This window comes from Xenopus tropicalis, chromosome 1, assembly GCF_000004195.4.
Source record: "Xenopus tropicalis strain Nigerian chromosome 1, UCB_Xtro_10.0, whole genome shotgun sequence".
NCBI lineage: Eukaryota > Metazoa > Chordata > Amphibia > Anura > Pipidae > Xenopus > Xenopus tropicalis.
In genome coordinates this window covers 147,523,894-147,545,715 of record NC_030677.2, presented here as the reverse complement: position 1 = coordinate 147,545,715, position 21,822 = coordinate 147,523,894, and the positions used below count along the sequence as shown (strand labels likewise).

Genomic DNA, 21,822 nt, shown 5'->3' with positions numbered 1-21,822 from the left:
CTACAGTCGTGCCCCTTTGCTTGCCAGAACTCCTGCCTTGTCCCCCTCGTTAAGTCCAGGTGGCATCTGAGTAGCTGAGGGCTCCTCCCGAAGCCAAAGGCGGTCACATTACTGGTGAAGCCGAGCCGAGACAAGGGAACTTGGCATCTGTTCTGGTTTAGGGTGCCGACCGTGACAGTGGATTTGAGGTGTATGATGTGGACTGCAGGGGGATACCTAGTGCAGATAGGGTTAATATTCCCTCTCAGTCAGTTAAGTCAATTAAGTGGCAGATGAGCCCACCTCTGGGTTCTCCTTGGATGTTTGGAGGAGACAGGTCTGTCCTGAGTGTTTGAAGGATAGACATGGTCCTGGTTGTTCCTAGCGTGTGAGAGGAAACCTGAGAGAGAGAGAGACCAAGGGGCCTCTGGAGCTTGAGACACAGGCAGTATCTGATAAAGAGAGGCAGAGTGCCTGAGCTTAACAGAGAAAGCAAGTGCCGAGGGGCCTGTGACTGTGCCTGGAGAGAGGCAGTGTTTGAAGAGAGTGCAGCAGTGTTTGAACTGTGAATAACAGGGTATTAACCTGTGAGGGTCTGGAAGAGGCCCTGAGGTGGTCAGGAAGACACTCTCATGTGTAAGAGAGTATATGTGTATATTTTTGTATAAAGACACTTTGTTATTGTTTTGAGCGAATATTTAAAGACACATTTTTTTCTGCATTTTTTGGTCTCATTCTCTGCATAAGAAAGCGTTTGTCTACCATTATAAAACAAATCTTACCACAATGCATATGATAAGCAAGCCACCAAGCTTTAATATTGAAAGGTGAAACACCCATAAAGTCACAAGCCTGCAACCAACCATAGTTACATAGTTAAGCTGGGTTGAAAAAGTCCATCAAGTTCAACCCTTCCAAGTAAACCCCAGCGCGCACACACAGACCAATGTGTACACTCACATACGTAAACTCTATATACCAACATCACAATACATGTATGGGATCCCTTATCTGGAAACCCATTATCCAGAAATTTTCAAATTATGCAAAGACCATCTCCCATAGACTCCCTTATAAGTAAATGATTTCCTTTTTCTCTGTAATAATAAAACAGTACCTTGTACTTGATCCCAACTAAGATATAATTAATCTTTACTGGAGGCAAAACAAGCCTCAAATGATTTTTAGTAGACTTAAGTTATGGAAATTCAAATTAAGGAAAGATCCCTTATCCGAAAAAACCCCAGGTCCTGAGCATTCTGGATAACAGACCTGTACTAATTTTAGTATCACAATAGCCTTGAATACTATGCTTGTTCAATAAATCATCCAGGCGCCTCTTACAGGAATTAACAGAATCTGCCATCATAACATCGCTGGGAAGGGCATTCCACAACCTTACTGCCCTCCCTGTAAAAAAACACCTACTCTGCTTCAAATTAAAGTTCCATTCCTCTAATCTAAAGGGGTGGCTTCTGGTGCAGTGATTGTTTTTATGTAAAAAACACTGCCTATCTGTCTATAATCCCCTCTAATGTTAACAGAACCAACTACAGAGGCTACCACAGCAAAGTGAATGAGTATGCTCTAGTAAATCATGTTATGCTGTTATTTACTTAGGGAAATGCTTCAGTAATTCATAGGGCTGAATATGGGCAGAAATCCAATATCCTTGGTTCCAGTTTATAAGGCTTTAGCAGACAGACATACTAAAATACCAAGGCCATCAATGAACATCCATAAATTATTTAAGTGATTAAAAAGCCAATGCCCCAGAGAGGCATTTATTTAACTGAAGTCAGGCCTTGTAGCATTGATGAGCTGCATCTTGATTTAACTTGTCCTCTGAGATAACATCTCAATATTTTTTATTGGAAATCTTGTTCTGCACGTTGATTACACTGGCATACATTTTATCAAGAGAGCTAATCTATACATTATTGTTTTAGATACACCTTAAACCTTAAACCAGACTAAAGATGACCATACACAATTGCATGATGGTTGCAGAAAAGATCGCTCGTACCCTCCACTGAATCGTCAGATAAGGAGCTAGAAACAATAGGAATGAATGGCGCCCAGTGAAAAGTTTCTCTCCCACCTGATCGACGAGATGACTGATATCCAAGGCTTTTGCAATATTGGTCGCCTCATTAATCCACCATACACACACAGAATAACATACAAAACCTTGTTTTGTACGATAATACAGGTGTGTGTATGGCCAACTTTACGCAGCAGCAGTATTTTCTTATAAACCAAACAAACCCATTTACACTGTCTTTGCCTGTCACAATTTCCTAATTAAACATATGGAAACAGAATACTAAGGGGCACAGTTATCAAAGTACGATTGATTCCGAATACAAAAAAAATTAGTATTTTCTGCGTTTTTTCGTTAATTTGCGAGACTTTTTCGTACTTTGCGACAAATTTTACGCAACAATATAGTATTTGTTGCGACAAGTACGAAAGTTTCGAATTCATTAAAGCTTCTTTATCATGACTTTCCTTTGGCCAAGTTGGAGCTGCAGAGTGCCATTGAGTCCTATGGGAGGCTTCCAAAAACATGCACAGGATCAAAGTCAGGAAGGTTTTCCCGCCGTTTACGATTGTTCGGATACAAAAATTTTGTGACTTTCGGATCGCCAATACGATATTATCGTGACTATTAGGATTTTTCGTAACATTTCCGATCATCAGAAATTATCGTATCTAATATGAATTTTACCCATTTTGGAATTCGAACTCGTACTTTGATGAATCTGCCCCTATGAGTTGAAGCTGGTCAACTGTCTACTGTATCTTTCCTGTCTATTTTAAAGGGGTGGTTAACCTTTAAGCTAACTTTTAGTATGTTATAGAATGGCCAGTTCTAAACCACTTTCCAACTGGTTATTTATATTTTATAGTTTTTGAATTATTTGCCTTACTCTTCTGCCTTTTTCCAGCCAAAAACTAATGCTCTGTGAGGCTACAATTTTATTGGTAGTTTTTATTACTTATTATTGTGTTCAGGTTCTCTCCTATTTATATTCAAGTCTTTCATTAAAACCACTCCCTGGTTGCTAAGGTAATTTGGACCCTAGCAACCAGGTAGCTGCTAAAAAAATAAGTGAAATAATTAAAAATGAAGACTAATTGCAAATTTGCTCAGAATATTGGTCTCTTTATTATCCTAAAAGTTAGGTGAACAATCCCTTTATTGTCTTTTCTATGAAGGTAATTCTACTGCAACAAGCTTTTACGGTATTTTGCAAGATATCCGTTGACAAAAGGCTTGGGCATTCCATATGTACCCTGGATAGTTGTCTTCCTAACTGGTGCTGGAACAAGTAATCTTGTTGACAATGTGAGGATGGTGGGTATACTTAATTTTAAGCAACAGCATTAAGTTTACTAAATGATTTTTCATCAGGAATATATTATAGTAAGAAATGCTAATTACTGGGCTAAAATGAAAGTAAGCTGATGCATCTAAATTTAATATTTTTCACAATAACCTTAAGCCACATGCCCAGACAGCAAGGATTCACACCAAATGTAAGTTTGGAAGCATGGAGGAAAGGCATATGTCTCACAGAATGCTCTGTAGAGCAGGTTTCTGTTAAAACAAGTCCCAGGGCAGATGTGGGCTAATCAGTCCATGTCTGATTGCATTTGTAGTGAACCCTTTGCAGTGAACTTTGCAGTAGAGCTGCTTAAAGAAAGAAATACAAAAGATACTGAGTGCAGCTGTAATATCTAATTTCCCTCTTAAGTTGTTGATGATGTCTGGTGATGCTTTATGGAACTAGACAATTGCCCTGTTGTAAGAAAAACCTGTTTTGAATCAAATTAAGGCATGCACCTACTTGAAGTTACATATAAAGAAATAAGTTATATATAGAGACAAAAAAGTGGAGATAGATTTGTTGAAATTACCACCTTATTCTCAAACCTCTATCTCTGCTTCTGTGAATTTGTCTTTTAAATAGGGATGCACCATATCCACAATTTTAGGAACCAGCCAAACCCCAGATCCTTTGTGAAAGATTTAGGCCCCATACCAAACCGAATCCGAACCCTAATTTGAATATGCAGTTTAGGATAAGGAAGGGTTAAAAAGAACTTCCGTGTTTATGTGACAAAAAGGATTTAAGGATTCAGATTCTGTTCGGCCGAATTTTGAACTTAATCCTGAAATAGGTGCATCCTTAATTTTATGGACACTTTTTGTCTTTTACAGAATATTTTACACAATTTTTTGTTTTCAGCTGCTCTTTCTAATCCTGTCAGTCTACCATCAGGTAACTCTTAGCTGCACCTGTGCCTTGTACTAATGAGTCTGCCTTTTCAGAGGTCCCTGCCTTATTTGAAGGCCGACATGGGAGAGCACACGCTATCAAATAAAATTTCAGTGAATATATCTTGGTTGATGAATGCATCATTTGAGTTATATCCAGCAAGTGTTGTCTCCAGTCAAAGGGGAAGTAAAAGCTCCTGGAAAATATTTAGTTTTAGTACCAGTGCACAGAAACTTCATCTTCCCTGCCCAAGCATCAGTAACACTTGCACCAATTGAACTGTGGCCCATTGTACATCCAGAACTGTAGAGCCATACTACCAATCTTGGCCATGCAACTTTCATTACCATCATGGATTTCAACTAGGTACATGTGCAGTGCCCAGTTTCACAGTCTGGCCTCCATTGTGCATGCATGGATGTTGTGAACAGAAGTGACACTATTAAATGTTGTCATCAACACTGCAAAGCAGCTCTGTACTTCTGGACACACTATGGGGGCACAGATAAGTTGGGACAAGTATCAGTGACATGGGGAGGGGGTTGTGTACTGGTACTAAAGCTAAAAAAATGTCAGGGAGGCTTTACTTCTCCTTTTAATAAGAATGTATACAATATATTCACTTTGTTCATTAAGTAAAATTAGCATAATAATTCAAACGTGCGCTAACAACATTTCATATATAAAATTGTTTAATCAGTGTTTTGCTTATTTATAAAAATATTAATGAGGCTTTCTGCACCTATTGTTCTAGGGCAAAACAGAAACTTGTAACCTAACAATAAGAGAATTAATCTGACTGAGCTCTACTCTGTTGTTAAAAATGTCATTTTTAATGCCATTTTAATGTTGTTTTAACAACCTATTCTCAAATGTCTGTAAAGTGTCTGTCTTTCACCAAAAACTGAAAAGTGGCAGTTGAGTCAGAATTTAGGCAGATTTCTGTTTGTGAATATAGAGAATGTGTTTTACGTCTCCAAAAAGAAGCTCCACTTTTGTGAATTCCCCCCCTTGGTGTCACTACTACCTACATATAAAATAGGTAAAGTAAAATCCCCATACTGAAGAAAGATTTATCCAGAGTATTGTTTTCATTAACATTTTTATAAAACTTAAATATATTGGTCTGCTCAACAGATCTACCTAATTCAAATCACAATAGCATATAACAATAATCTATTCCATGCACACAGTTTGATCAAATATAGAGTATACAAAAACTCCCTTTTACATTCTGTTAATCTGCTGATTGTGTGATATTACAGTTCAAAGCATCCATACTATAAGCCTCCGTGTTAACCACTTGCATTGTGATTACCTGATTAAACCAAGTATTCCTTTTTGAAACTGTCCAACTTTTACATAAAATAAACTTCCATTATTCTGGGTAATGTCATTTTCCAAGAACATACTAGTCTGGGTGATTTTGATTTTTTAATTTATTCTCAATCAGTTAACAAATTATGCAACTAAAGCAAAGGAATGCCCTACCTTTACCTTACGGGTCCTTATCACTTTTATTATGGCCAAGCCCATCCCTTTACAAGGCCTAAAATAGAACCAACTTTTATTATGCCTGAAATACCATAGAATTTCACAAATCTCATTCTGTACCTTACAGACAAAGCTGATAATTGCTGTCAGAGCTACAGTATTTAGACATGCATGTATAATTTGAAAGTTGGATGTTTAATTTGCACTACTTTACTTATAGCACACTTTAAAAATAGTGCAGTATACGTATGCATTATAGTACAGGGAACCAATGACTGATCTTATTGAGCCTTTTGAGCCTACTGAATAGTGATCTGTTGTATATTTGTAAATCCATCTCAGGTATACATTTTTCCACACCCATGGATAACTAACAATGCAGTCGCAACTGTACGTTGCATTCCAGTCTGTGAGAAAAGCAGCTGGAGATCCATAGAAACTCAACAAACAGATAAATGTACTAACTGCTTTTCATGAAACATACCGCAGAATGAGATGATATGGCTGCTGTCTTCATGAACAAATTTTCTGGTAACTGCTTCTTCCATGATCTGTTTAACCTGTAAAAACATAAATAGAGAATTTGTTAAGCATGTTATTCCAAGTGAATACTCTAAGGTGCAGATTTACTAAATTTTTAACATTTTTCTTTTTCATTTCAAATTCAAATAAACGAATGCCTTTCATTTACTTAAAGTCTGAACTGGAAAAGTCATTGCAGGAAAAGTTGCAGAGAAGTTTGAAAATTCTGAATTTTTCGACTTGAAGCAAAGTTCAAAGCAAAGTTTTGAAGCAAAAGAAGGATCCTTCAAGGAAGGAAAGGGACATGTGCCATTGACTTTTACATGATCTTGGTAAATTTTAGCTGGCAAATTTGTCAGATTCAGATTTTCAGCAGTTTTGACGCATTGTAAAACTCAAAATTCTCAACATTTTTATGCAAATTTAAGTGCTAAAAATTTAAATCGAAAAAAGTCTGTCAGTTAGTAAATAGCCCCCTAAGTAAAAAATACTTTTTGCAGTACTCATTCTATGAGCTGCACCTGTATATTACAATAATAAAACTGAAAAAATTTACCTGAGACACAACACCAGACAGAATCTTAAAAAAAATCATATACCTGCCAGTTGCTTGTCTTTTAGGTCACCAACTAAAGCAATTTTCTGATCAATTAAAAGAAGTGAGGGAACAGTAAGATTTTTTTATTCTCAGCAAGCAAGCAACATGTGCACACTCTGGGGCAGATTTATCAAAACACGAGCTCGAATCCCGAATGGGAAAAATTCGGATTGGAAACAAAAATTTCTGAAGATCGTAAATATCACGAAAATGCTTACGAAAAAAACGTATTAGTCATGATAATATCGTATTGGCGATCCGAAAGTCACAAAATTTTCGTACTGAATGATTGTAAACAGCAGCAAAACCGATCCGATTTTTTTGCGCAAAAAATACGAAAAAGTTGTGAAAGCGCCAAAAAAGTTGCGCAAGGTACGAAAAAGTCGCTGAAAATACGATTGGACCAATCGAATGAATGCTCGGAACGTTCGTGGATAAGTAAATGTGCCCCTCTGTCTCATAGATGCTGTTTTTAAAAGAAAAGCCTGCAACTGTCATTATTATTCATAATAAGTGGATGCCTATATATTCCTTAAGTGATACACTGATAAATAATTCCCTTATAAGAACTACCTATATTAATATGTTGGGATGGCATATGTGGCGGCGATTTACATTGGTGCTGTCCAACTGGTGGCCCGTGACCCCCCTCTGTGTGGCCACCCACCTGTCTGGCTGCTTTGATGGCTTACCTTTGTGTAAACTTCAAATGGTATCAGTACTGAGATTAACTGGCCCCCTGTATTGCTCACAACTCAGATTCAGGCTGTAATCCCCCTGTATTGTTTAAACATTTAATCCCCTGTACTGTTTACACCTTTTAGTTTCTGCATTGTTCACCCCCTGCAGTGTTCACACCTCAGGCTCAAGCTGTAATCACCCACATTGCTTACCTGTTCACACCTCAGACAGGAGCAGTGCCAGAATTGTGTCACTGTATGTATTACCTGCCCTATGCTGCCTGTGTGTATGGCACACACAGGCAGGGTAGGGCAGGCAGAGTATGGCACACACAGGCAGCATAGGGCAGGTAGATTATGGCACACACAGGCAGTACTCTGCCTGACCTATGCTGCCTGTGTGTGCCATACTCTGGCTGCCCTATGCTGCCTGTGTGTGCCATACTCTGCCTGCCCTATGCTGCCTGTGTGTGCCATACTCTGCCTGCCCTACCCTGCCTGTGTGTGCCATAATCTACCTGCCCTATGCTGCCTGTGTGTGCCATACTCTGCCTGCCCTATGCTGTCTGTGTGTGCCATACTCTGCCTGTCCTATGCTGCCTGTGGGAGGTGAACCTAGCAGGGTTTTATTCTGGGAGTTTGTTAGCAGTTGGATATAGCCATTAAATGGTCCCTAAGGTGTGTAAGTATGAGCTGGGGGTTGCTGTGCTACCCACAGGGGAGGAAGAGGCATATAGATTTAAGGGTATGTCTTAGTATGACATAATATACAGTAATTCTTTCACATTTGAATGACGGCTGATATCCCTGCAGTGAGCACCAACCAGTTGGGTTTTTGCTGCGCTACCACCATTAATGTGGGCATGGTCTTAAAAGCTCTTGTGATAACATGGGTGTGGTTTGAAGTGGGTGTGATTTAAAAGGGGGAGTGGTCAAAACCGGCTTTCATTAGCGGCCCTCCACTATGTATGCTAGAGAAATTCTGGCCCTCTGCACCACAGAAGTTGGACAGCACTGCACTACACCATAACAATGTAACTGTTTTTAAGTATAAAATAACACTTCCAAAAAATATACAGCCTTGAAGCTGAAATATTACAATTAACACAAATAACTGTTTTTAATATGCAATAGAAATTTTGATGTAATTTTCCAAATGATAATATATCAAATATATACTTTGTTCTGTTGCTTGACTATGTATAGTGTTAATGTAAGGAGTCTCTATAGGGTAAATGCATTAAGCTAAAGTAAACATAAATGGGCTTTTAAAAGTATGGATCATTTACAATGTTACCATAATATGACAGACACACATCAATGTCTTTACATCATTTGGTTATACAGACAGAATGGCCACACTGTGTAAACGTTTCTAAATAAACACTTAAGGGCTCATTTACTGACAGCAGGGGAGGGTGCAACAAACAAGCACACCTCATCATGTTTTGTGCATTCTGCCTCATCCCAGAATGAAGAGCAAGGTCCATGAATACTGAACTGCCACCATTTGGCAGCACTGTATTTATCAGGGGCAAGTGGGGATAGGCACATGGCAAACTTCCTTCCACCCCCCACTGAATGCTTTTTCATTGAGCACTAAGAGGTTCTAGGGTAAGGTCAGGTGATAATAGCCCCTACCCATTCACTGCTACTTCACCCTTGCCTCAATAGGTGTTAGAGCCAGAAAAAGTAATGGGGTACTGTAAGGTTTTAGTTTTAACAGGTTAGATTCAGTTTAACTTGAGTATGCTTTTAAAAGGTTAGACCTTAGCACCAATAAACTAAATGCTTTTGCATACATTCAAATATAATGCAATTTCACTCTGGTAATAAATGTGTTTACTAAATTTTTTGTAAATAAGCTGTTTGTTAGTTCTTAAAGTACTGAGTCATGTCTCCCAACTGTTTTAGCGGGACAGTCCCTCTTTTATCAGCTCAACCCGCAGTCCTGGATTCTTACTGAAAAGTCCCTTGTTTCCCTTTGATCTCCTGCATTGAACACTTAAAAAGATACAAACTTGATTAAAAAGTAGCTTTTGGCAGAAAGCCCAAAAATCTTAACAAGCTATATCTGCACTTAGATACACTGGGACTGATTCACTAAAGTGTGATAAAACGAGCGCTATTTATATGCTATTAAAAATGTTATCGCTTCTTATTTTTTGTGACTTAACGCTCAATTCACTAAAAGGACAGGCGTCATAATTAAGACGTGATGTTCTTTGCGTTATTTAACCTGCGATGAGCGTTTTTCTTGCGTTAACTCCTGCCGCGTGCGTTATTTCCCACTGCACACAATATATTTCGCCACTTGGTATATTAGCGCACAATTTTACGCACGTAACCATTACTTTCGGAAAACTACTGTTCTGAAAATTACCAAGCCACACCTGCACTGAGATACAATTGTAACTAATAAGCTAAACAGGTCTCTTGGTGGAAATGCGTGCAAACTTTAAATTACCTGCCAAATTTTTTAAAAATGGTAGTTGTATTTAGGGGTTGTGGTGACAAAAAATGGGCGTAGTGAAAAACAGCATTTCTTTTTTTCCCTCTTTCCATTTTCCAAATGTTGGGTACAATGCTAAGATATTAGCAAGTAAAGGGGGGTCAAATGCCATTTGAAAACTGCTTTCACATAAAAATAGGACATTTGTTTCCAAGAAACAGTTTGTTTGCACATGCTGAAGTTTGAAATTTCCTTGCTGTGATGCTGTTTTTATTGTAAAAACCTGGAAGGACAGTATTATTTTAAGAGTGCTTATGATCTCTTTGTAAAAATATATGTAATCATTCAATAAACAAGGCAGTTGATCCTGTATATCAGACAAATCAGCTCAGTGGGGAAACTGACAGATACCATATGATGTGCTGTACATGGCATGGACACCTTTTTATTGTTCCATTTGTTAAGGAGGTTAAGAGGAGCTCTTAACTCCTCTTAACTTCCTCAATGCACCGTGAACCGGGTGGAATGGTACATATTTGCAAAAGCCCGTCCCTTATGATTAGATGAAAGGAGGTTTTGCCTTTTTACAGTGAAAGCCATGTAGTGTACTCTTAAGGGTAAGTCGCAGGCGACAAACCACTCCTAAAAGGCTTGCCACTGGCAACTACAGGAGTCACCTGTGGAAATTCTGAGAAACTTTGCAATATACATTAATTTCAAATTTGTAATGGTTTTTGAGTTATTTGTGTGTGTATATATATATATATATATATATAAACAACTATTAAAAGAAGTGTTTCCTTTTCTATTCTCTGGTGGCTCTGGGTTTGAAACAATGTAACACAGAGAGCAGATTGACAGACCTGTCTTGCTGGAGGAGCCTAGCCTTTGCAACATTGTTTAAAAAGAAACCACCAGGAGTTCAGCAAATGCTGCTTTCAATAGCAATTACATTTACAAATAACTTTAAAAGCACTAAACATTTTGAAAAAATTCATATTGGAAAGTTGCTTAGAATTTTTTGTTTTCTTTTCTTTTATTAGGCGAATAATTATTTTTGGGGTTGACATGTCCTTTAAGCTCAGCTAAAAGTATGTATGGCTTCAGTAGACAGGCTTCAACAACTCAATATTAAAGGTCGCTCAGTTTGTCAAGGTCACAAGGGATATATCTGATGTCTCCTAACACTAGTATTACTAGAACTAAAGTACAGTAAATAAACACTAAGTAATTGCTGACTGGTTTACCATAATAGATTCCTGAAGCCCTGCACATATTAATCACCTCTAACAGGATACTGCCATCCCTCTAAAAAAATCTGCCACTGTAATTTAAAGGAGCGAAACCCCCAGCTGGTGCACTTGTTAGGAGAAATCTACACCGGCTGGGTATATGCAGTTGAGCGTTCCCTCTTGATCTACGCATATACTTTAAAGGACACTGAAAGGTTAATATCAATTAAAAGTAAGTCTAAAGACATTCTTTTTAAGTACTTACTGCATATCTAAATTCCGAGATCCCTGCTTGCTTCTCTGAGATATGGTGCTGGCAGCCTACAGCAGTGTGAAGCCTACAGTGACATCACTGAAATCTCTCTGTCCTTCCAGTAGGCTGCCAGCGGCAGTAGCCTTCAGTAGCAATGCACACGTGTGTAACTTGATCCTGTCTCTTGTTCTGAGCTACATATGCCCACCAGCCAATCAGAAGTGGATCTGCCGGGGGGGGGGGGGGGGGAGGGAATGAAACACATGTGCAGTATAAAGTGAGGAGGGAAAGGAAGGGAGAATACCTTTTTAAAGATGGCTGCCTGTTCAAGAAAATAGATAGAAAATGTGAAGTAAGTGTGACTGAGTAAATATTTGATTAGGTGAGCCAAAAGTGTGGCTTTTTTACTAAACAATGGGAGCACTATTGGGCAGTATGCTTTTTAAATTTTGACTTGCATTCTCTTTTAATTAAAAATTTGGCTTTTTTGCTCAACTTGCGCATGCGTTGGCCCCCCCGGATCCTGAAGAAAGAAGGCAGAAGGAAGAGAAACGATCGTTTGTATATACTCAGGGCAGGTGCAGTTTTCTTCTAACAGGAGCATGGGCCAGGGGTATGAAGTAAGCGATTACAGTTACTGGGAGGTGCCTAACATTTAAATTGAAGCATAGCGAGCAAGGAATATTGTGGTTATGTGTAACTTTCTGGTAACTTGGTGCATAATGCCATCTCCTCTTCAGTAAGAGGCAGTGCTGAGCCATTCATAGACAAGGACAATTTCTTACACAGCTCATTGCATCAGAGGCCAGTACATACCAGCAGCTGACAAAGTACCAATAAAAGCTATTTTAGGCTCACCATAGAACAAGAGCAAGATTCAATATGTGTAAATGCAGGAGAGCATTCCATTAATTAACAGCTAGAGTGAGCTCTTTACTCCATCTCTTGTAACCATGTTTGTGCTCTAAAGTAGTGGTGGTAGGCTTAAAGGTACACTCCAGCTTCTGATCCAAAATTTGTTATAGAGCTATACACAGAAGCACTAATAATCTGTTCCTTCTGTCCACTGTAATCTGTTCCTTCAAAATGTATGAATATCACGTTTGTTACTGAAATCCAGCTGCAAAACAGATCTTATCATTTTGCATCATTTGAAATCCTGGCAGGGGAGGAGGGACTAAAAAACACTTATGTTACAAATTGTAACAACTTTTCTACCACTTATAGACAGCATGCAGGAAATACATAACCCCCAATTGCACTGTGATGATACTTCTTATTGACATCACATGTGCAGGGAATCATGCAGGCTGAAGGCAGGCTGAGGACAGTTGACTATTGTTCCATTTTTTTTTAGTTTCAAAGTAGTCAGCCAGATCAGCAAGAGAAAAGCAGGCTAGGCTTAGGTAACTGTTTCAAATCATATTATTACATTAAAAATCATGAAAAAGCTGCATAAATTTTAATTGATGTATATTGCAAAGTTGCTGGAAACCATGTGTACTAAAAAGCTCAAGTTGTGTTCAGGTGGAGTTCCCCTTTAACAATGACACTGAAATTGACTTTGGGTCTACCACTATTCCTCAAATAGCCCCTGCATTCTTTCCTGGTTTCAAATGTGGGTGTCTGCTCAGTCTTATCTGTCATTTTTATTCTAGAGCAATGGTTCGCAAATGTTTCAGTTCAAGCCCCACTTGATGGTCCAGTTTTTTGTCAGGGCCCCCTTTAAAGGTAAAAACTGGTCAGCTCATTGGGCTGTTCATCTGTAAATAAATTTTTAGCATAGTGTAGAAAATGATATTCTGAGACACTTTTTAATGAGTCTTTATTTTTTGTGCTTTTTTACTTTTTCAGCTTTTTTTTCAGGAGCTCACCAGTTTGGAATTTTAGCACATATCTGGTTGCTATGGTCCAAATTACCCTAGCAACAAGGCAGTGGTTTCAATGAGAAGCTAGAATATGAAAAGCAGAACGCCTGAATAGAATAATAAGTAATTAGAACAGTAAAATTGTAGCCTTACAGAGCAATGGTTTTTGCTTCATAGGTCAATGACCCTCATTTGAAAGCTAGAAAGAGTCTCAAAAGAGGAACGCAAATAATTCAGAAACTATAAAAAACAAAGACCAATTGATAAGTTGCTAATAATTGGGCATTCTATAACATACTAAAAGTTAAAGTAAAAGTGAACCAGAAAGCTTCTTCTCTGTCAGGCATGCACAAAAGGGGAAAGCTGAACAGAAAGAGGGGGCGGGGCTTCACACTGTACCAGGAAGAAGAGGAAAAGAGCTGGAGATTTTAACTTACAAGTCAGAAACCAGATCAGACTGAATGCAGGGACTAAGGTATGTTATTCTGTGGGTTGTATAGAGTAATTTTAAAAATAGGAAAAAAAAGGGGGTTTACTTCTTCTTTAAGGGATATTAGTATTAATACTAGTATTTCCTAGAACTTACCATCATAAACTTAGTGCCAAGAGTAGCAAAATCATATCATATACTTTTTATTAAATAGATTTTATGTATTGCATGCTGGCTCCACATACTTAATTGATTTTTCTTAAACTACACCAATACCCATAATGATTACAGGGTCTCACTTACATACAGTATATTGCAATATGTTTAGTTTTTATGTAAAAGCAAGATAAAACAGTATAAATCACAAAATGTCTCAATATATTCTTCACTTTGGTAGAGATGCCTGAACAGATATAGATTTTTTTTTTCACATCATTATTGTATTTCCTGATGTTAATTTATTTTTTTTGCAGTGGCACCCAGTGGCCCATCTAAAAGAACAGTGGATACTATTTGAAACAATGACCTGTAGAACTGTACACAGACCCATTTAAACAGAGGTTGTCATATCAAATGTGAAAGCGAGGAATTCCCGGTTATATAAGGAAATTAAATTGGATGAATAATAGAATTTTAGAATAATCATAGAATCAAATGATACTTAATGAAACTTGATTAACAGTATACAGTTTGTACACCTTTTCCACAACCCATTGCATCCCCTTCCAGTTTTGTTGATGTATACATAAGTCTCAACATTTCAGTTATCAAATGAGGGACACATTTGACCAAGCTCCCATTCTAACTAACTATTACCTTGATCCATCCTCACCAGGCCAACGTTCCTGTGAAGCTCTGCCCTTTTTTAGTCCACGATGGCCAAGGCAATGGGCAACTTTCATAAAAAACTTTCTACTTAGAGCTATAAGTTTAGAACAGTGCTGTCAGCCCCTGTTAGTTACTAAACTAGAACCTCTAGATATATAGGACCTAACTTACACGTACATGTCAAAGCGTGCACGTCCGCCACACGCTGACGCCGCCGGTTCTGCGCATGCATTCTCTAATTTATTAGGAAATGGGGTTAACACCTAATCATGCATGGAAAAAAAAATACAGTCAAATACCGTGACACCGATATAATTTTGAAAAATACCGTGATATAAATTTTTGGTTATACCACCCAGCTCTATGTAAACGTGAACAAGAAGTTTTGTAATTTAATTAAGGCTCATCACCTATATTATTTGGTGACTCTAATAAGTACCTGAAAGATTAACAATCTATGATGTATAATGGCATTCACAATTTTATCAAGGGTAAGATTATATATTGTAGGCACTCCTGAATACTCCTTCCTTGACTGTAGATAACACATCCCCTAAATTAACATGATCACAAGTAGTTGCCACCACTCCTATTCCCCCAATACTAATTACATAATTACCAAACCTATATACAAAACCTATAACACACATACAAAAACTACAGAGCAGAAACCATAAGGAGAAACCTCTAATCCTGACCCTTACCTTTGCATCACTGAAAACTTCTTGATCTTAAATTGATGTCTCCCTCAGTGATATAATCTAAACCACCTGCGCTACACATTCAAACACCCACTAGGAACCTTCCCATATTGCTTACAATATGACTGCAATACACCCCCCGCTTCCCTTCTTCTGTCTTGCTGACCATTTGCACAGTTCTAAGTGGGTGAGTGGCTGGCTGAACCACAGAGACCTAGCACTCCAAAATTATATGCCCGGTGCACACTGCTGGGGGGATCGGCACCCTCCAAAAACACTTTAGCAACAAAAAGCAAATGGCACTCAGGGCTGCAAACAAGGGCAAAGACCCTTTTAAAAGTTTATTGCGGAGGTGCAACGTTTCGGGGCAAGGTGACCCCTTTATCAAGCATACAAATCAGTGAAGGCAAATTAAATTTATACACATGCAGTAGCCACATCCCCAAGTTAATTGGTAAATTGAATAGATACTTAATTAACAACAGTGGTAATAAAAAACAGTGGTATTAAAAAAACAGCAAAAACGTAAATAAAGTGCATCATATACAGTATACATCCAACAGCAGTGGATTCATCCATCTCATAAAGTGCATAATATACATTAAAAACATATTTTAATTACACAAAAAAAGTGAACACACTTTCTCATTTTCTCTCTGTTCTAAATCCAGTTAAATGAATCCAGTAAAAATGAGTGGCTGGCTGAGCAAGACATGTTTGTGTTATAAGTATAACAAATATTAATTGTTGCAGTTTGTAGTTTGTTTTTTCTTTAATGCCATTCCTATGACCTAATATCCTGGGGTTGGCTTCTTTTAACTGGGTTTACAAACCTAACTGCAGCGCTTGCATTACATCTGACCTTCAAAAATGAAGTTAAATGTAATTTCTTTTTATTTACATTTTACACTGTGCCCCCAACTTTTTTAAAGACAGGGTTAAACAGTATCAGTGGAGTAACTACAGAGGAAGCAGACCCTACGAGGGCCCAGGGGACAGGGGGGCCCTGACCATGGGGTTTGGATTAGGCAGATTTTTTAATGGATAAAAACCAGAGGAGCTATAGGTAACCAAAAGGCAGTTTAGGACCAGTAAAGATATTCTGTATAATAATAATAATCAAAGCCAGCAACTCTAGGCATGATACATTATTCTCTACAGGTCTGCAATTACTGGGAGGAAAAAGGTTTGTAATATTTAATTGGTTGCTTTCTTGACAATGGTATTCCAAGTGCTAGTTAAGCTAAGAAAATACAATTTCTGCACAACCCATAATTACTGTATTCCATAATAAGTCTGTACACTGGCCTTTAAAAAAATCTCCTTGACCCTAATTTATTAAGTCTGGGAGATGCTGTTTTGTCTGATTCTAAGAATTGTTATTACACATACTTTTAATGATATGGTAACAACTGTTACAGCCTCCTAGGAAATAATGCAGAAGAATACAGTCTTACAACACGGTAACATTTAGTAACATGCGATGAGAGGCACTTACGGTAGTTGTCAGATGCACTTAGGAAACTATACCCCGGAATGAATATTTAACCAATATGTTGTTTATATTATGTTAAGTGACCTATTAAAGAATCTCACCAAACTGGAACATATATATATATATATATATATATATAGCAAGACAATGAGCCGCACACGCAGGGACTTTGTTAGAAAACAAAAATTTTTTTTAATGAAAACGATCCAACGTTTCGAGCACCAACTGTGCTCTTCCTATAGTAAATATTGCCGCACATTATCATCTGACAGATACAGCTTTCAAAGGCATTACATTCACAAATAACTTTAAAAATCTTTTTAATGAACTTGCCAAATTCTGTATCGCTACCACTTTTCACTAAAACTAATTTTGCCAGTCCAGGCTGGCAAATTACCATTACAAAGGTGCAGCAGGCACATTAGAATCTCAAAAAATCCACACTTAGTTGCAGTGATTTTGCTAACCACAATGCTGCTGGAATTCTGGGGAAAAATGCTGAATTGTAGGAAAAATACATGCTGATTTTGATTAATGTTGCACTTTGCTTACTGCTCTTGCAGACGTACATTATCTTTTTTGTTTTGGGGTTCTGTACCAGCCCAAGGCAACCACATTAGTGATGTGTGGGCCAGCCCAATACCCACGGGACGTCGGGTGGGTTTGGCCTGACCTCAGCACATCTTTTGCTGGTTGCAGGCGAGTTTTGGTTGAGCTCATCTGCCTGCTCTCCCTGCCCACGACCTTACTCTGCCAACTTGTGCTTCTGGCTTTATAGGCATGTGCCTTCTCCACCCCCACCCCTTTTGTGATGTAATCGGCGGGGCGGGCACGGGTATATAAATACAGGGGAGAAGCCGGGTCAGGTAGGGTTCGGTTTGGAAGTGAGCGGGTTAGGGCCAGATTGAGTTTTTCTCGACCCGCAAATCACTAAACTACATTCCCTTAGCAAGGAGTCTCTGGGGATGCACCAGTAGCTATGTCTTTTCTGCTGATTCACAGCTGCACTGTGCAGCTGTCAGTTACATGAGCTTAGGGGCCAACTCAAAATATACTGCATTTATATATAAAAATACAAATGTCACAGTACATCGCTGATTAGTAATGATTTCTTACGTCATGATAGCTTTAAAACCAGTGCAATTAGAATCAGGATTTAATAATCAGCCCTGTAGCATCAGCTTATATGACACACCAGCACAATGAGCATCTCTGTGTCACAAACACTCCTAAAATACAGGTTGGTGAGCTCCTGTGACAACATTATAGGCCTCGATAATCACTGTTATAGAGATCCTGAACCTTGATGCTCATGCATAAAGCTCAGTATATAAAATATGGCATTTCTAGGCATATTTGTTTTTAGGTTTTAGTTCTCCTTTTAAGTACAAGGAAAAGAAGTGAAGTAAATGTTAGGCACTTGGGCCAGTGCTCCTTTTGGGAAAAAAGCACAGGGCAGAACCTTCATCTTAATTACTTTTCCCAGACACGATTTCGAATCCGAATTGGAAAAATTCCGATTGGAAACGAACATTTTGCGACTTTTTCGTATTTTTTGCGACTTTTTCCTATTTTTTGCGATTTTTTCGGCGTCTTTACAATTTTTGCGAAAAAACGCGAGTTTTTCGTAGCCATTCCGAAAGTTGCGCAAAGTCGCGTTTTTTTCGTAGCGTTAAAACTTGCGCGCAAAGTCGCGCCTTTTAAGTTTTAACGCTACGAAAAAGGCGCGACTTTGCGTGCAAGTTTTAACGCTACGAAAAAATCGCGACTTTGCGCAACTTTCGGAATGGCTACGAAAAACTCGCGTTTTTGCGTAAAAATCGTAAAGAAGCCGAAAAAATCGCAAAAAAATACGAAAAAATCACAAAATACCGATCATTACGAAAAAAACGCAATCGGACGCATTCGGCCCGTTCGTGGGTTAGTAAATGTGCCCCTTAGACTCACCTATGTGCAATACAGGCCTTAAACACCAAATAAAGACCATGATGTCTGCTTTCTTATAGTTTTAACTGTGTAAAACATATTGTGCCCTTCCAATTTAAGGACAGTTGTCAAGGCAACAAGAGCCTGTCTTTTCCCACTACAGCTTCACCAAAGGAGCAGTTTTCAGTATAACTGTTTTTCATCTCATGAGTGTGATATTTATTAATAAATTTAACCAGCAGCAATAAACAGGGAACAATCAACATCTGAACCAATAGTAGTATGTATATGTATATGTTTTGTATATATATAAAAAAAAAAAACAAATAACATATCTCTGATGGTTATAATCGAAATTCCCAAACCAATCAGAATCCCAGAAATCATTTACATTAATGTGCAAATCTATTTGTCAGTTTTAAAACATGGTTGAACTGAATGTGTACAGTACTGTATATCTGTAATGTTTCACTATCTATTTTTTTATTGCTTACTGTGGAAGAGAATAAATTGAGAAGGAAAGTCATTTTGGCATTTTACTGCCAATAGATTCACCACATTAGTGCCACCTAGAACACTAAATTTATTCTGCAGAAAGCATACCCATACCTAAATAAAGAGCCCAAGAAGCTTTTTCTGTTTAAGATACAGTCATGGCCCAAATTGTTGGCACACCAGAAATTTTTCCAGAAAATCAAGTATTTCTCACAGAAAAGTATTGTAGTAACACATGTTTTGCTATACACATGTTTATTCCCTTTGTGTGTATTGGAACAGAACAAAAAATGGAGGAAATGAAGCAAATTGGACATAATGTCACACAAAACGCCAAAAATGGGCTGGACAAAATTATTGGCACCCTTAACTTAATATTTGGTTGCACACCCTTTGGAAAAAATAACTGAAATCAGTCACTTCCTATAACCATCAATAAGCTTCTTATACCTCTCACTGGGAATTTTGGACCACTCTTCCTTTGCAAACTGCTCCAGGTCTCTCTTATCGGAAGGGCGCCTTTTCCCAACAGCAATTATAAGATCTCTCCACAGATGTTCAAAGGAATTTAGATCTGGACTCATTGCTGGCCACTTCAGAACTCTCCAGCGCTTTGTTGCCATCCATTTCTGGGTGCTTTTTGACATATGTTTGAGGTCATTGTCCTGCTGGAAGACCCAAGATCTCAGACGGAAACCCAGCTTTCTGACACTGGGCTTTACTGTGCGACCCAAAATCCTTTGGTGATCTTCAGATTTCATGATGCCTTGCACACATTCAAGGCACCCAGTTCCAGAGGCAGCAAAACAACCCCAAGACATCATTAAACCTCCACCATATTTCACTGTAGGTACTGTGTTCTTTTCTTTGTAGGCCTCATTCCGTTTTCGGTAAACAGTAGAATGATGTGCTTTACCAAAAAGCTCTATCTTGGTCTCATCTGTCCACAAGACGTTTTCCCAGAAGGATTGTGGCTTACTCAAGTACATTTTGGCAAACTGTAGTCTTGCTTTTTTATGTCTCTTTGTCATCAGTGGGGTCCTCCTGGGTCTCCTGCCATAGCGTTTCATTTCATTAAAATGTCAACAGTAGTAGGCGCTGACACTGATGCTCCCTGAGCCTGCAGCTTGAATTTCTTTGGAACATGTTTGGGGCTGCTTATCCACCATCCGGACTATCCTGCGTTGCAACCTTTCATCAATCTTTCTCTTCCATCCATGCCCAGGAAGATTAGCTACAGTGCCATGGGTTGCAAACTTCTTGATAATGTAGCGCACTGTGGACAAAGGCAAATCTAGATCTCTGGAGATGGACTTGTAACCTTAAGATTGTTGATATTTTTCCACAATTTTGGTTATCAAGTCCTCAGACAGTTCTCTTCTCCTCTTTCTGATGTCCATGCTTAGTGTGGCACACCCAGACACACAATGCAAAGACTAAATGAACTTCTCCCCTTTTTATCTGCTTTCAGGTGGGATTTTTATATTGCCCACACCTGTTACTTGCCCCAGGTGAGTTTAAAGCAGCATCACATGTTTGAAACAATCTTATTTATCCACAATTTTGAAAGGGTGCCAATAATTTTGTGATTATGTCCAATTTGCTTTTTTTCCTCCCTTTTTTTCCAATACACACAAAGGGAATAAACATGTGTATAGCAAAACATGCGTTACTGCAATACTTTTCTGTGAGAAATACTTGATTTTCTGGAAAGATTTCTGGAGTGCCAACAATTTGGGCCATGACTGTAGCAGCTGCCATTTTAGCTTGGTCTGCTCTAGCCGTTATAGCTCAGATTACACATTCCTAAGGGTGGGGGAAGTGAGTTTTATGAATTCTTATGGGAGGGGGGAGCAGGAGAAGGGAGAGAGGAGAGAACTGCACAGACTCTGGTCTCCAGAATGAAGGATTTTTGTGAGAGAGGAAGTCAGATACCCAAAGAACAATAAAGCATACTTAGTTTTTACCTTTATTTCTGTTGTAAAAGTATTTTCTTCATCAGCAAATCAAACACCTGTAATAGCAATTTACTTGAAATATTGCTTAACCTCTAAAATGTATATTTAATTTGACTTTTCATTACTGGATTAGATAGATACCGAAGAAGCCGCTCTTGCAGGACTTAGATGCAAAATAAAAAGTCTTTTTATTAAATTGGTGAACTGAAGTTTCTTCGGTATCTAATCTTGTTCCTGCTTTGAAAGCTGCACCCAGGCATTTTTACCATTTACACGTGAGCGCCGGTGGTTTTTCTTTTGGTATATGTATATATAAAACTAACTGAAGTCTATGGAGTCTAAGGGCAGACTGAGGGCCACAAAAATCTCTTAGAGGGCTACCTCTGCCCAGTGGTATATAGCCTACAGTGCTTTAGAACATATATTTGTAGAGATATGAGACCTTTACTCTTTTTTTTTCTTTTTGACAGGAGGTGACATACAGGTGAACTGTTCCCTATAGCAGGAAGGAATTATTCTACCATTGGTTCTGTGATATCATTTGACTCCCTTCTCCCTAGCTGATAAAAGGGATAAGATTACTATAGGCTGAGGGTCCAGAGGTTGCAGTAGGCCTAGTCTTCTG

At 38.4% G+C, this 21,822-nt stretch overlaps 1 protein-coding gene across 4 annotated transcripts in view; it reads right to left on the bottom strand.

Annotated features, from left to right (window-relative positions):
- sgsm1 (small G protein signaling modulator 1) overlaps positions 1–21,822 on the bottom strand; it is a 101,679-nt gene that overhangs the window by 72,340 nt on the left and 7,517 nt on the right. For all 4 annotated transcript variants that reach the window (XR_004223461.1, NM_001112951.2, XM_031905007.1 and 1 more), the window contains 1 exon segment: positions 6,244–6,319. Coding sequence is in view for 3 of the 4 variants with exons in the window: in NM_001112951.2 (NP_001106422.2) it covers positions 6,244–6,319 (76 nt within the window). In the remaining variant the exon portion in view is untranslated.